The sequence below is a fragment of the Primulina tabacum genome, chromosome 9 (genome assembly GCF_025594145.1).
Source record: "Primulina tabacum isolate GXHZ01 chromosome 9, ASM2559414v2, whole genome shotgun sequence".
Taxonomy (NCBI): domain Eukaryota; kingdom Viridiplantae; phylum Streptophyta; class Magnoliopsida; order Lamiales; family Gesneriaceae; genus Primulina; species Primulina tabacum.
The window spans coordinates 16,880,612-16,894,708 of NC_134558.1; the positions used below are offsets into that span (position 1 = coordinate 16,880,612).

The window sequence follows — 14,097 nt, forward strand, 5'->3', positions numbered from 1 at the left end:
ATAAACCAGTATGTCACATAATTAGTTAGCAACTAAAGTCGATTAATTACTAAATTTTCATAATTTCCTAGATTCGCATGCAGTTGGTTTACGTCGTCTTAATTTTGGACCTTACAATTATATACTTGTTATGTAATGGTTCATTGATTGAAAGAAAAGGAAAGGAATTTTGATGTCAATTGCTAAGAAAGGAGCTAGTTCTAATTACATGCACACCACATGTTTGATACAATGATTCAATGGTTCTTTTTATGACTTGATAGTTATATGGTAGTGATGGTGCTTCTAGCACTTCTAAACCCACATAACGGAAGTTGATCAACATTTAACATGTACTATGACTGATTTTGACTGAAATGTACATGTATACCATCGACGGATGACTTATCAATGCCATACAAGGAAAATGAAAGAAATGGTTGATAGAATGCCATCTTATAATTGTTATCTATATATTCCATTGAACGATGGCATTTTCTATGGTTCTATTGTAATGATTCATTTATTTACACTATTGTATATGTAATTGTTATTGAAAGTTCCACTTACTGAGTTTTGTAAACTCATTCCAGTTATGTCATGTGATGCAGGTAAAAAGGAATAGCGATAGAAGTGTCGAGGCATGGAAGGTGCATGTGCCAAAGTTTGGAGAATTATATTTTGTTAAAATGGTTTTGAGTATTGCACCTTGGTTCATGTTTTGAACAAGAAAATTATGTCACATCTTTTGTCAAACACTTGGTATTTATAGAGATGGGATTTATGTGTATTTTGGAAAGATTGACTGTGGTAATGTTTACTCTGTTTGCTTGGGTTTTTGGTAAATCTATAATTAGGTGCAAACTTTGCCAAAATTTTATTTATTATTACTTTTCTCCAAATCTTTTTAAGGCTTCCGCATTATTGTATTTATAGTTTAATGTCTTTGGGTAAGGGTGTTGCATTTAGTGGTATCAGAGCAACGTTTTTCGGACCAATGATTTGGCACATGTCTTCCTATGCTTGTGACACTTCGGTATGTATCTTTCTGCATCTCATTGATGTATTGGTATGATGATAAGCTTTACATGTAATATGGTTTGAAAATTATTTTAAATTGAGATGTAATATAGGAAAATGCCACCCAAGAGAAAAGCTCCTGAAGTACCTCCTAGAAGGAGAGTCGGAGAAGACCGAGACAGTACTTCCTCTAATGTAGTTGATGAGTTTGGTAGGCTACTTCATGAGCAAGCTAAAGTGCATGGGGAACAAATTCAGCAACTTCTCCGATTGCAAACACCGGTTCAAGGTAGAGGCCAAGGCCGTGATCAAGGAGTTCAAGAACGAGTTGTTGAGGGAGCTTATGATAAATTCAAGAAGATGAATCCACCCGAATTTGTAGGGAATTCGGACCCTTTAATTGCAATGGAGTGGGTGAAGGCGGTCGAGGCTGTAACGCCCCGAAAATTTTAAAGTCCACGCACATCACATGCATGAAATTATTAAATTCTCTTGTATTTTAATTGCTTGTTTTAATTGCATAAATTAAAAATGTTGTGCATATTTACATGTTTAAAATATATCTTTATACATAATTGCATTAAAATGTATTTTAAAAGGTTATTCGAGTTGCGATCGAGGAACGGAGACCGAGGGCTGATAAATAGAAAATGTTTTTATTGGTTATTCGTTTCTAATTATTTAAATTAAGGGTAATGCTTTTTCTTATTTTTTTTAAAAAAATATGGGATTTTGAGGTGATTTTATACGCCGGGACGTAATTTTTATCGGTGTTGGTTTTTCAACTAAAATGCAAACGTTTTAGCAACCCGGCTAATAAATTCACATATTTATTTTAACAAAATTATTTTTATTATTTAATTAAAGACTAATGGGCCTAATTAAAACTCTTAATGGGCTTGAGCCTAATTAGTAGTTAATTAAACTATAAAATATGTTAAACCCCTCCCCAAACCCTTGATGACTCACGCCACTCTCAATTTGCACACACCAAAACTCTTGATATCACACGGCACACACCAAATATCCAAGGGGGAAAAGCTTCAAGTTTTGCTAAGGTTTTCTAGCCGTCATCTCCTCGCCGTCGTTCTTCGATTCGTCAACGTTTTATCGTGCGTAAAATACGCGAAGGCACGCCATACATCTCCTTTTCTCATCCATCATATCATAATATTGTTTAAATATTGTATGCATAAAGAACATGATTTATTTTTTTATATTTTCGGAATATGACATGCACATGGAGGAAAATTTAAGATTTTTTATGCAAACTCATGTTTTTATCATGTAAAGGGGCTGCCATGGTCTTAGGTATGAACTAGTAGTGTTTATGCATGATTTAAGGTCCTAAAACACTCACTGGACTCTCGGAAATCACCAAAAAAACAAGAACAAAAGCAGATTTTTGTCAAGGGATTAGGGGATCAGGTTCCATGGTTAAGGAGTTGGCTTGGCCTTGGCTTGACCAGGGTTCGGCCAAGGGCTGTCATGGGTAAGGGTGAGAGTCCTAGCCAAGCTAGGACTCGAGTTAGGGGCTGGGGAAGAGTCCTAGCCATGCTAGGAATCTACCCGAGAACTCAGCCCAAAGCTGCTGCAGGGTTCGCGCGGCTTCAGGGGTTCGGGGGTTCGGTGCGTGGGGAACAGGCTGGGCTAGGATGGCTCACTAGAGTCCTAAGAAGGTGCACAACGTGATGGTTCAAGGGCTGGGGCGTCGGTTTAGGTGCTAGACACCAAATCATAGAGTCCTACCACACTAGGGATTCTCGGCTGTAGCATGGGGCGACTCCCAGCTTTCGTTTTGGTTGTTTGGGTAGGTTTCTTTGTGAACTTAGGGTCCAGTAGGTTAATTTAGGATGTTGTTCAAGTTCTGGATCGACATGGTTTGGGGGCAACTCGTGGAAATCGGAAGTTGGCTTGGGGTCGAAGTTTAGGTGTCAATTAGGGTTTTTAAATAAAGAAAAAATTGGGAAACGGCTCGCGGGGGTCGAGTCATGGTCTGTAAGGGCTAAAATAATATAAAAAGACTAAATTTAGAATTTAGGAATTTTATATTAAAGTTTGGGATTTTTCGGGATTAAAACACCGTCAAAACAATTAATTTAAAGATAAATGAAAAGTCTAATATTTAAGCTAAATAAAATTATTAAAAAATTCTTGTAAGCTTAAATAATTATTTAGGACATGTTAGAGTCATGAAATCAAGAAAAAAGTCGAGATCGAAAAATGTCGAGTTCAGGGGTAAAACAGTCTTTCTACACCTAGAAATTAGTAAACGTCATGGCAGTGCCCTAATGCTATTTTTATGATATTATGATTATTTTTAAATGTTTATGAAATGTTCATGATTAAATTATGATTTTTAAGTGTCTAAGGGATTTTTATGATTTAAGGAGGATATTTAAAAGACATGTTGCATGGTTGGTTTCAAAAACAAAATGTTATGTTATGCATGATTTTTATAAAGTGATGAGAATGTAAATGTTGAAGGAAGTGAAGTAATTGTGACTAATACGATGATATGTTGGAAATTTCGTGAGGGTTATGGTCCCAGTGGAAGCCCGACGATCGTGTTTCCTTGGATACAGACATGTAGATGTATAGGATGATATGTTAATACGTAAGGCCAAGGCTTAGTTGACCGGTGAGAGTGTTGCTGGTGTCCCCGCCGCCCAATACTTTGGTTATATGTAGATGGATCCATCGCCCAACACGTAGACGTAGACGTAGATGAACACGAAAGTCACAATTAACGATCTGAATTCAACGAAAGTAAAAAAGAATACGTATATGTTGATGATAATATGAATATGAATATGTTGAGGATGATATGATTAAGTTTACGAAAATGTTATTGTTTAAAGTTTTATGCATCATGAAAATATTTACGAAAATATTTATGTTTATGCATCTTCATGAAAATGATATTTTAAATATAAGTATTTTTCACTGTTATATGTTACTTATATTACGTATTACTCATTATCAAGTATATGACGTGTTGAGTCTTTAGACTCACTAGGTGTGATTGATGCAGGTGATTATAATAATAATGTTTATGGAGGTCTTGATGGTTGACTTTGCTGGACTGAAGGTGCACATAACCCGAGGACCTACACTAGTTTTCCGCACTAGTTATTATTTATGATTTTAAGTAATGTTAAAGATATTTTTACGTCTTTTGTTTATGTTATAAGAGATTTTAGAGAGGTTATAGTATGGGCTATACTTTTCAAATAATGTTTTTAGGTTTGGTAAAACATGTGACGATTTCATTTTTATGCCCATTTCACTTGATTTTTAAAATGCAAGTTGGATGATGTTTTTTTTAAGGGGAAAATATTTTATTTATGAGGTTTATGTGTATGGCCGAAAACTGAATGTTCTAAAAAAAAAAATTCTAGCACGTTTTAAGGAAACAAATAAGCAGACGTTTCAGAGGCGATCTTTGATTAACTTAACTTTGATGATAAAGATCGAGTGAGTTGTGCTGTGTTTCTCTTAACTAAGACAACAAGAATTTGGTGGGAAGCAACAAAGGTAACGATTAATGTTCAAACATTGAAATGGAATGAGTTTAAAGATTTGTTCTACGACAAGTACTTTCCTAGCGATGTTAAAGCCCGCAAGGTGAAAGAATTCTTGGAGCTAAAGCAAGGGACAATGAGCATGAATGATTACATCTTGAAGTTTGAAGAAGGTTCTCTTTTTGTTCCTTTCATTGCTAGCAACGACAAAGATGGAGCCGAGCATTTTATGCGGGGGTTGAGGGCGGAGATTCGAAGAGATGTTCGAATGTCGAAGGCTAATTCTTACAAGGAGATTGTTGAGAAAGCATTTATGGCCGAATACGATGAGAAAGAGATTGATAAAGAAAGACAATTCAGGAGGCAACAATTTGTCCAAAAGGGTCAAGCTTCAATTCATGGAGAAAAAGGAGGACACAAGGGGAAAGGAAAGGAAGAATATCGCGGTAAAGCTCCTGCGATGCCATCTGAATCAGATAAGCCTTTATGCCCTAAATGCCATAAACCACATAAAGGAGAGTGTCTAGTTGAAAGCAACAAATGTTATAGATGTGGAGGAGTTGGGCACATTGCCATCAATTGCACTCAATCATCGGGCAAGGGTCGAGTTCAGGGGCGTATTTTCTCTTTAACCAAGGAAGGAGTTAATCCTGATTCGTCAATCATTTCAGGTACCATTCTTATTTCAGGAAAGGTAGCTACTACTCTTATTGATACTGGCGCCACACATTCTTTTATATCTGAGCAATTTATGCATTCTCTGGGTCTTGTTCCTATTGGTGAAATTTTCCACTTTTCTATTGTGCTTCCTTCGGGAGATTATATTCATTCTTCAAGTGTGATTCGAGCGTGCCCTGTTCAAGTAGATGATGAATTGTTGAATGCCGATTTGATTGTCATTCCCATGATTGAGTTTGATGTTATTTTGGAAATGGATTGGTTATCTACTTATCGAGCTGTGATAGATTGTGTAGCCAAGACAGTACGTTTTCCTTCAAAGCATGGTGATAGCAGGGTCTTCACGGGGTCAGGTACTTCGCTTGGCCATTCTTTTATTTCTTGCTTGCAAATGCAACGGATGTTGGTTAAGGGTTGTCATGGGTTTCTAGCATCGGTGGTGGATATAACTAGAGAAGGGAGTGGGAATGTGAGTGACATTGATATTGTGAGGGATTATCTTGATGTCTTTGCGGATGATATGCCGGGATTGCCACCGGATAGAGAGGTGGAATTTGTTATAGATATTGTACCAAGTACCGCACCGATTTCTAAAGCCCCTTATCGAATGGCCCCAACTAAAATGAAAGAGTTGAAGAATCAATTGCAAGAGTTATTAGATAAGGGCTTTATCAGACCAAGTTCATCTCCATGGGGGGCACCGGTATTATTCATGAAGAAGAAAGATGGGTCCTTGAGACTATGTATTGACTATAGAGAGATCAACAAAGTAACGATCAAGAACAAATATCCTCTACCCAGAATTGATGATCTTTTTGATCAGTTGCAAGGTGCTACTGTATTTTCTAAGATTGATTTGCGGTCAGGGTACCATCAATTGAAAGTAAAGGAGTGTGACATACCTAAGACGGCTTTTCGAACCAGGTATGGTCACTACGAGTTTTTGGTTATGTCGTTTGGATTAACTAATGCTCCTTCTATATTTATGGATCTTATGAATCGGGTTTTCAAGCCATATTTGAATAGTTTCATTATTGTATTCATTGATGATATTTTAATCTATTCAAAGACTCGAGATCTACATAGGGAGCATTTGAGGATCGTGTTACAGCAGTTGAGGGACAACCAGTTATATGCTACATTCAAGAAGTGTGAATTTTGGCTGGAGCAAGTTGCATTTTTAGGTCATATCGTTTCCAAGGAAGGAATTGCTGTGGATCCGGCTAAGATTGAAGCAGTTAAGAAGTGGCCGATTCCTTTGACAGTTTCTGGGGTACGAAGTTTCCTTGGGTTGGCAGGGTACTATCGTCGTTTTATTGCTGATTTCTCTAAAATAGCCTTGCCACTTACTACTCTGACGAGAAAGACAGGTAAGTTTGAATGGACTAATGAATGTCAGCAAGTATTTCAAGTATTGAAGGACAAATTAACTTCAGCTCCAGTGTTAGCACTTCCTCAGGGAGTTGAAGACTTTGTGGTGTATACAGATGCTTCGAAGAAAGGTCTCGGTGCTGTGTTGATGCAGCGAGGCAAAGTCATTGCTTATGCTTCTCGTCAATTGAAGAATTATGAAAAGAACTATCCGACTCATGATCCTGAGTTGGCAGCCGTGGTATTTGCTTTGAAGATCTGGCAACATTATTTATATGGCGTGAAATGTGAGATTTTCTCAGATCATAAAAGTCTTAAGTATCTCTTTACTCAGAAAGAACTTAACATGCATCAGAGAAGGTGGTTAGAACTTGTGAAGGATTATGATTGCACTATTAGTTACCACCCAGGAAAAGCGAATGTGGTTACTGATGCATTGAGCCGAAAGTCAGGTCTTCAATTGGGTTCTATGATTCAAAAGCCTTTGTTGTTGGATTTGCAGAGAAGTGAGATCGCATTGGTTGAGGAAGGTACGATCGCTCGACTTTCAGCCTTAGTTATTCGACCAACTTTGATTGACAGAATTAAGCATGAGAAACAGTTGGATAATCTTTTGTTGGACTTGAGAGCAAGGCAGAGAAGAAGGGGAATTCTGAGTTTGGATTGAACAGTGATGGTCTGATTACATTTCAAGGCCGTATTTGTGTTCCTGTTGGTGATGCTATTCGTCGTGATGTTTTGACGGAAGCTCATACTGCACCTTATTCAGTTCATCCAGGGGGCACCAAGATGTATCAAGATCTTCGTCAACTGTATTGGTGGCCAGGTATGAAGAAAGATATAGCAGTATTTATTTCTGAATGCTTGACTTGTCAGCAGGTAAAGATTGAGCACCAACGACCGGCATGATTATTGCAATCCTTACCTATACCGCAATGGAAGTGGGAACACATCACTATGGATTCTGTTGTTGGGTTGCCGAGAACTCAGAAGGGCTATAATTCTATTTGGGTGATCGTGGATCGATTGACCAAGTTATCACATTTTCTCCCTGTCAAGACGACATATTCTATGATTCAATATGCGGAGACGTATGTCCAAGAGATTGTAAGACTTCATGGGATACCCGTGTCGATTGTTTCAGATCGTGATGCAAGGTTTACATCTGAGTTTTGGAAAAGTCTCCATAGAGCTTTGGGTACAAAGTTGGCCTTTAGCACAGCCTATCATCCTCAGAGCGATGGGCAATCAGAGAGAGTTATACAGATTTTGGAGGATATGTTGAGGACCTGTACTATTGACTTTCCTGGTAGTTGGGATTTGAAGTTACCTCTTGTCGAGTTCACATATAATAACAGCTACCAGTCCTCGATTGGCATGGCACCATATGAAGCATTATATGGTAGGAAGTGTAGATCACCTTTATATTGGGACGAAGTAGGAGAAAGGAAGATGTTGGGACCCGAGTTGGTTCAACAAATGGTTGATGTGGTCGTACTGATCAGACAGAGAATGAAGACGGCTCAATCTCGACAGACAAGTTATGCAAATGTTCGAAGAAGGCCTTTGGAATTCAATGTAGGTGACCATGTGTTCGTTAAGATAGCTCCCCTCAAGGGAGTTATGAGGTTTCGAAAGAAAGGTAAGTTGAGTCCTTGCTATATTGGACCTTCCGAGGTTCTGGATAGGATTGGTGAAAGAGCGTATCGATTGGCTTTGCCACCGGATTTGGATCGAGTTCACAATGTCTTCCATGTTTCAATGTTACGGAAGTATTTGTCAAATCCATCCCATGTTCTTCGACACGAAGCATAATCTGAGCTATGAAGAAGTGCCGGTTCAAATTATTGACCGCAAAGTTAAGGTGCTAAGGAACAAAGAAATTGGCTTTGTTAAAGTTCTTTGGAGGAATCATGTGATTGAAGAGGCTACATAGGAACCAGAGGAAGAGACGAGACAACGTTATCCGGATTTATTTTGAAGTAAGAAAATTTCGGGGACGAAATTTTGATAAGGGGGGGAGATTGTAATATCCCAACCTTTTATCTTTCTATTGTCAATGATGTTATTCTATGGATTGGTGTTATGGATATATGGTTAAGTTATTATTGATCATGGTTATTTTTATGGTTTATGAGTATAGTTGATGGAAGGGTTGGTATTGCATGTTATAACATCAATATGGTTATTGCATTGTATTCATGGTTATTTACTTTATGGTTTTGGTATGGTTAAGTAGATGGTTGTGTATTTGAGGAGTTGTTTTTGTCATGAAGGTATAATGTTGGGAGTTGGATTGATGGTTTGGATGGTTTGAGCCAAATAGGTAATTGGGGTGCAGAAACGGTATGAAAATTTTGGTATCTGTTACGGTTTTTAGCATAATGAATGGGATATTGATCCAAATGGCATGAGGCTAATTGCATTAGAAAGCTAAGATCCAAGGCTACAACTTTCTTATTTGGAGTTTTGTTCAAAGAGTTGAGGAAGATGAGTCAAAAGTGGCCCGAAATGTGTCGTGTGTTTCATTGTTCCTGCACTGACACATGTTGGGAGAATGGGCATAACTTTTTATTCATGCCTCCAAATGACCTGAAATATGGGGAGCCTCAAGAAAAGAGATAGGGCTACAACTTTCATGTTTACCACTTTGGCTAATTCGCAAGAAAAATTGCTGTTTTGGCCCCTGGAAGTGGGTACAGGGACCCCTACACGGGGTCCGGGTCTTGCCACGGACCTTTACACGGAGGGGGGCACGGGGGTCCATGTTTTTGGCGTAGAAAACATTTTTTTTAAGAGTTTTTAAGCCAATAAATTAGTCATTTCTCTCTTCCCTCTTGCAACCATCGACTTAGGAACTAGAGTTCTTAATTTCTTCACTTAATTCCTTTCTTTCAAAGGTTTGAATCTTCAAGTTGGAGGTGTGATCTTCATATCCTCAAGAGCAAGTAACCAAGGTAAGGGAATTTATCTTTTGGGTATTTGGTTGAAGTGAAGGGAATGGTGGTTTAGGCCTGAATGGTAATTTATAGGTTGAAGATGTGTAGTTAATGGTATATTCTTGATCTTGTGTTGCAGGATCAACCACCAAGAAGCTATCACAACAAGTTCTATTGGTTGTAAGTGGGATTTTTCCTTGAATGCATCTCATGGCCTATATGTATGATGAATGATGTTGTTATTGTTCCTAGCTCCTTTAATCCATTGATTATATACTTGTTATGTAATGGTTCATTGATTGAAAGAAAAGGAAAGGAATTTTGATGTCAATTGCTAAGAAATGAGCTAGTTCTAATTACATGCACACCACATGTTTGATACAATGATTCAATGGTTCTTTTTATGACTTGATAGTTATATGGTAGTGGTGGTGCTTCTAGCACTTGTAAACCTACATAACGGAAGTTGATCAACATTTAACATGTACAGTGACTGATTTTGACTGAAATGTACATGTATACCATCGACGGATGACTTATCAATGCCATACAAGGAAAATGAAAGAAATGGTTGATAGAATGCCATCTTATAATTGTTATCTATATATTCCATTGAATGATGTCATTTCCTATGGTTCTATTGTAATAATTCCTTTCTTTACACTATTGTATATGTAATTGTTATTGAAAGTTCCACTTACTGAGTTTTGTAAACTCATTCCAGTTATGTCATGTGATGCAGGTAAAAAGGAATAGCGATAGAAGTGTCGAGGCATGGAAGGTGCATGTGCCAAAGTTTGGAGAATTATATTTTGTTAAAATGGTTTTGAGTATTGCACATTGGTTCATGTTTTGAACAAGAAAATTATGTCACATCTTTTGTCAAACACTTGGTATTTATGGAGATGGGATTTATGTGTATTTTGGAAAGATTGACTGTGGTAATGTTTACTCTGTTTGCTTGGGGTTTTTGGTAAATCTATAATTAGGTGCAAACTTTGCCAAAATTTTATTTATTATTACTTTTCTCCAAATCTTTTAAGGCTTCCGCATTATTGCATTTATAGTTTAATGTCTTGGGGTAAGGGTGTTGCATTCTCAATTGGTACCAAGATCGTGCTAAGTACCTATATATCCATGTGGTCTTAGGTTCGATCCTGGGAAGGCACAGACTCCAGTTCATGTGCTGGAGGAGTTTTATGAGTAACCCGTACGACGCCTATGGAAAGCCCGTGAGGGAAAAGGCCCCTTTGAGGGAGCCCAAGATCGGGATAGCCTTGGGTCGATCGGGGCAGTGGGCCGTATGGGCGGTCCACTGGGCCTGTAATGGGTCGTTACATCCACTATAATATTTTGTGGTGAACAACTCACTCACTATGTTTCCAAAAAAAACACATACTCTCTTAATACAGGAGAACAAACACCTCACAAATATTATAGAACTAATAAGATGAGAGAAAACTCGAAGAATGGATGATTTCAGAATGAAGGGAGGCTCTATTTATAAAGCCCCTTGTCCATGGGAAGAAGTGTTAAAAATGCGTCGTCTGATAAAATTTTTTCAATTCTGCCAACCACTAAATTCTTTTGTCAAACTTGTCAGCTCCATTTATTGATCTTGTCGACATTTCTCCCACTTGGAGATTTGATTGAGAATCAAACACATTTTCTCCACACATCCTTTCATCTTGCCATTCCCTGCTGCTTACATTTCCGCTAGGCCACTTGAGGATCTACACCACTTAAACTTATCAGTGTTCACTGGCTTGGTCAGCAAATTAGTTATGTTATCATTTGTATTGGCTTGGTCTGAAAATTAGCTATGTTATCTTTTGTATGGATCTTCTGCATATCCACACTTCCTTCTTATACTACTTCCCGCACAAAGTGAAATTTAACTCCAATGTGTTTCGTTTTGAAATGAAAGGTTGGATTTCTTGCGACGTGCAAGACACTCTGACTATTAAAAAACAAATAAAAATTATTTTGTTTGTGCCCGATCTCCTCCAATAACCTTTTAATCCGTATTGCCTCCTTGCAAGCTTGAGTAGCTTCTATGTATTCTGCCTCCGTTGTAGATAACGCTACAACTGTTTGTAGTTTTGAAACCCAGCTTACAGCTCCCCCTGTAAGTATAAGCACATAACAGAGTAGATTTCCTTTTATCAGGATCACCTGCATAATCTGAATCGACATAGCCTCTGAGTGTAAAATCCGATCCACAATAACATAATGCAGCATTCGAGGTACCCTTAATGTATCTAAGGATCCTCTTAACAGTGCTCCAATGCTATCGTCCATGATTTGTCATATACCGACTAACTGCTCCCACTGCTTGAGCAATGTCCAGCCTTGTACAGATCATGGCGAACATCAAACGTCTCACTGCTGATGCATATGGTACTCGAGACATCTCCATCCTCTCTGTTTCACTACAAGGATTTATCTCGAAGGATAACTTAATGTTAACAGGAAGATGGGTCGATATTGACTTACTATATTGTATGTTGAAGCGTTGCAAGACTTTCTTCAAATAATTTTTCTAGGAAAGCCAAATCTTTCTGTTACTTCTATCTCAGTGAACTTGCATCCCTAGAATCTTGTTTGCTGGTCCTAACTCCTTCATATCAAATTCCCTAGCCAACTGTGCCTTCAATCCTTGGATCTAATCTTTGTTGGGGCCTGCTACCAACATGTCGTACACATACAATAGCAAAATGATATAATCATCACCAAACCTCTTAAAATATGTACAAGGGTCTGAACTCAGTCTGTTGTATCCAAGGCTCGTGATATAGGAATCAAATCTCTTGTACCAACACCTCGGCGCCTGTTTGAGGCCGTACAGAGATTTGTTCAACCTGCAAACCAAGTTCTTTTTGCCTTTTTTTGCAAAACCTTCTGGTTGGAGCATATAGATTTCTTCTTTAAGATCTCCATGAAAAAATGTCCTTTTCACATCTAGCTGTTCTAGATGTAGTTCAAACATCGAACACAATGCCAACACTACTCTGACTATTGTAAGCCGAACCACAGGAGAAAATATCTATTTGAAGTCAATGCCTTCTTTCTGAGCAAACCCTTTTACCACCAACCTAGCACGATACAGCTCCACTTGGTTATTTCTATCACGCTTGATCTTATAGACCCATCTGTTTCCAATGGATTTCCTCCCTTGTGGTAGTGTAACAAGATCCCAAGTTTTATTCCTATCTTATGCCTCCAACTCTTCTTGCATTTCTATCATCCACAAGAATACATCTGAGCTTTGAGTAGCCTCGTGAAAACTCGATGGCTCACCATCCTATGATAATAGACAATATGCAATATTGCTTTCAGTGACATAATCTGAAAGCCAACCTGGTGGTCTTTTGTCTCGAGTTAACTGCCTCACAGTAGAAACCTTGAACTCAACTTGGTCTTGTTCTTCGTGTTCTGGTACTGCTTCTCAAGAAATTGACCTTTGTCTATCTTATTCTCCACCTGAAATATAGTATTTTCTGAATTCAGAGTGCCTTTCTCTCCCTTTACTTTATCTTCCTCGAAGATAACATCTCTGCTGATGATAAGCTTGTACAAAGTAAGATCCCACAAGCGAAACCCCTTTACTCCATCATCATAACCCAAGAAGATACATTTTCTGGATTTCGAATCCAACTTCGAGCTTTCTTGCTCATTGTACAGAACGTACACATGACTTCCAAATGTATGTAAATGAGAATAATCTATCGGTTTCCCGGTCCACATCTCCATCATAGTTTTCAGATCAATCGCTACTGAAGTAGCACGGTTGATAATAACAAGCGGTTTTGACTGCTTCTGCCCAAAATGACTTTTCTAGACCTGCAGTCCTCAACATAGCTCTTGTTCTGTCCAACAAGGTCCTGTTCATCCACTCTGCCACTCCATTCTGTTGAGGTGTGTAAGCCGTCGTAAATTGTCTTTTGATGCCCTCATTTTGACAATATGCATCAAATTCGTCACTGGTATATTCTCCTCCATTGTCAGTCCTCAGACACTTCATTTTCTTGTAAGAATCAAGTTCAACCCGCGCTTTTAAATCTTTGAAGATATGGAAAACATCTGATTTCTCCTTGATTGGATACACCCAACATCTTCTAGAGAAATCATCAATGAACGAGACAAAATATCTCGCTCCTCCTAGGGATATAATCGGTGCTTGCCAAACATCCGAATGAATCAGTTCCAATATGCTTTTGCTCCTAGCAGTAGAAGTGCCAATCTTTAATCTGTGTTGTTTACTGGTAACACAGTGCATAAAGGATAGTCACACATTTGCAAGTCACGACAGCAGCTTCTGTTCTGAGAGAATTTTCAACCGTCATTCTGACATATGCCTGAGATTTCTATGTCATAACTGTAACGTACCGTACCTTTTACTAATTAAAATTTGCGGAAAAATTAAAAATTTTCTTTAATAAAAGGCGAACCTTCAAAATTCGATAAAATAAAATGTTCATCCTTAAATATTGTTGCAACAAAGATCCCAAAGTAAAATTTGTCAAAGATATTTGCTTAAAATCTCATAATCCATGACATAAATCAGATTACTTTTAAACATTTCA

The 14,097-nt window shown here is 38.0% G+C and overlaps 1 protein-coding gene across 1 annotated transcript; it reads left to right on the forward strand.

The window, feature by feature from the left end:
• Nucleotides 1-1,116: 1,116 nt before the first annotated feature.
• LOC142556956 (uncharacterized) lies at nt 1,117-9,712 on the forward strand. Its single transcript, XM_075668439.1, has 9 exons — nt 1,117-1,431; nt 4,507-5,930; nt 6,126-6,730; nt 6,875-7,102; nt 7,267-7,363; nt 8,078-8,344; nt 8,849-8,898; nt 9,473-9,529; nt 9,651-9,712. The coding sequence occupies exons 1-9, from the start codon at nt 1,117-1,119 to the stop codon at nt 9,710-9,712; spliced, it is 3,105 nt and encodes a 1,034-aa protein (XP_075524554.1).
• Nucleotides 9,713-14,097: the final 4,385 nt, after the last annotated feature.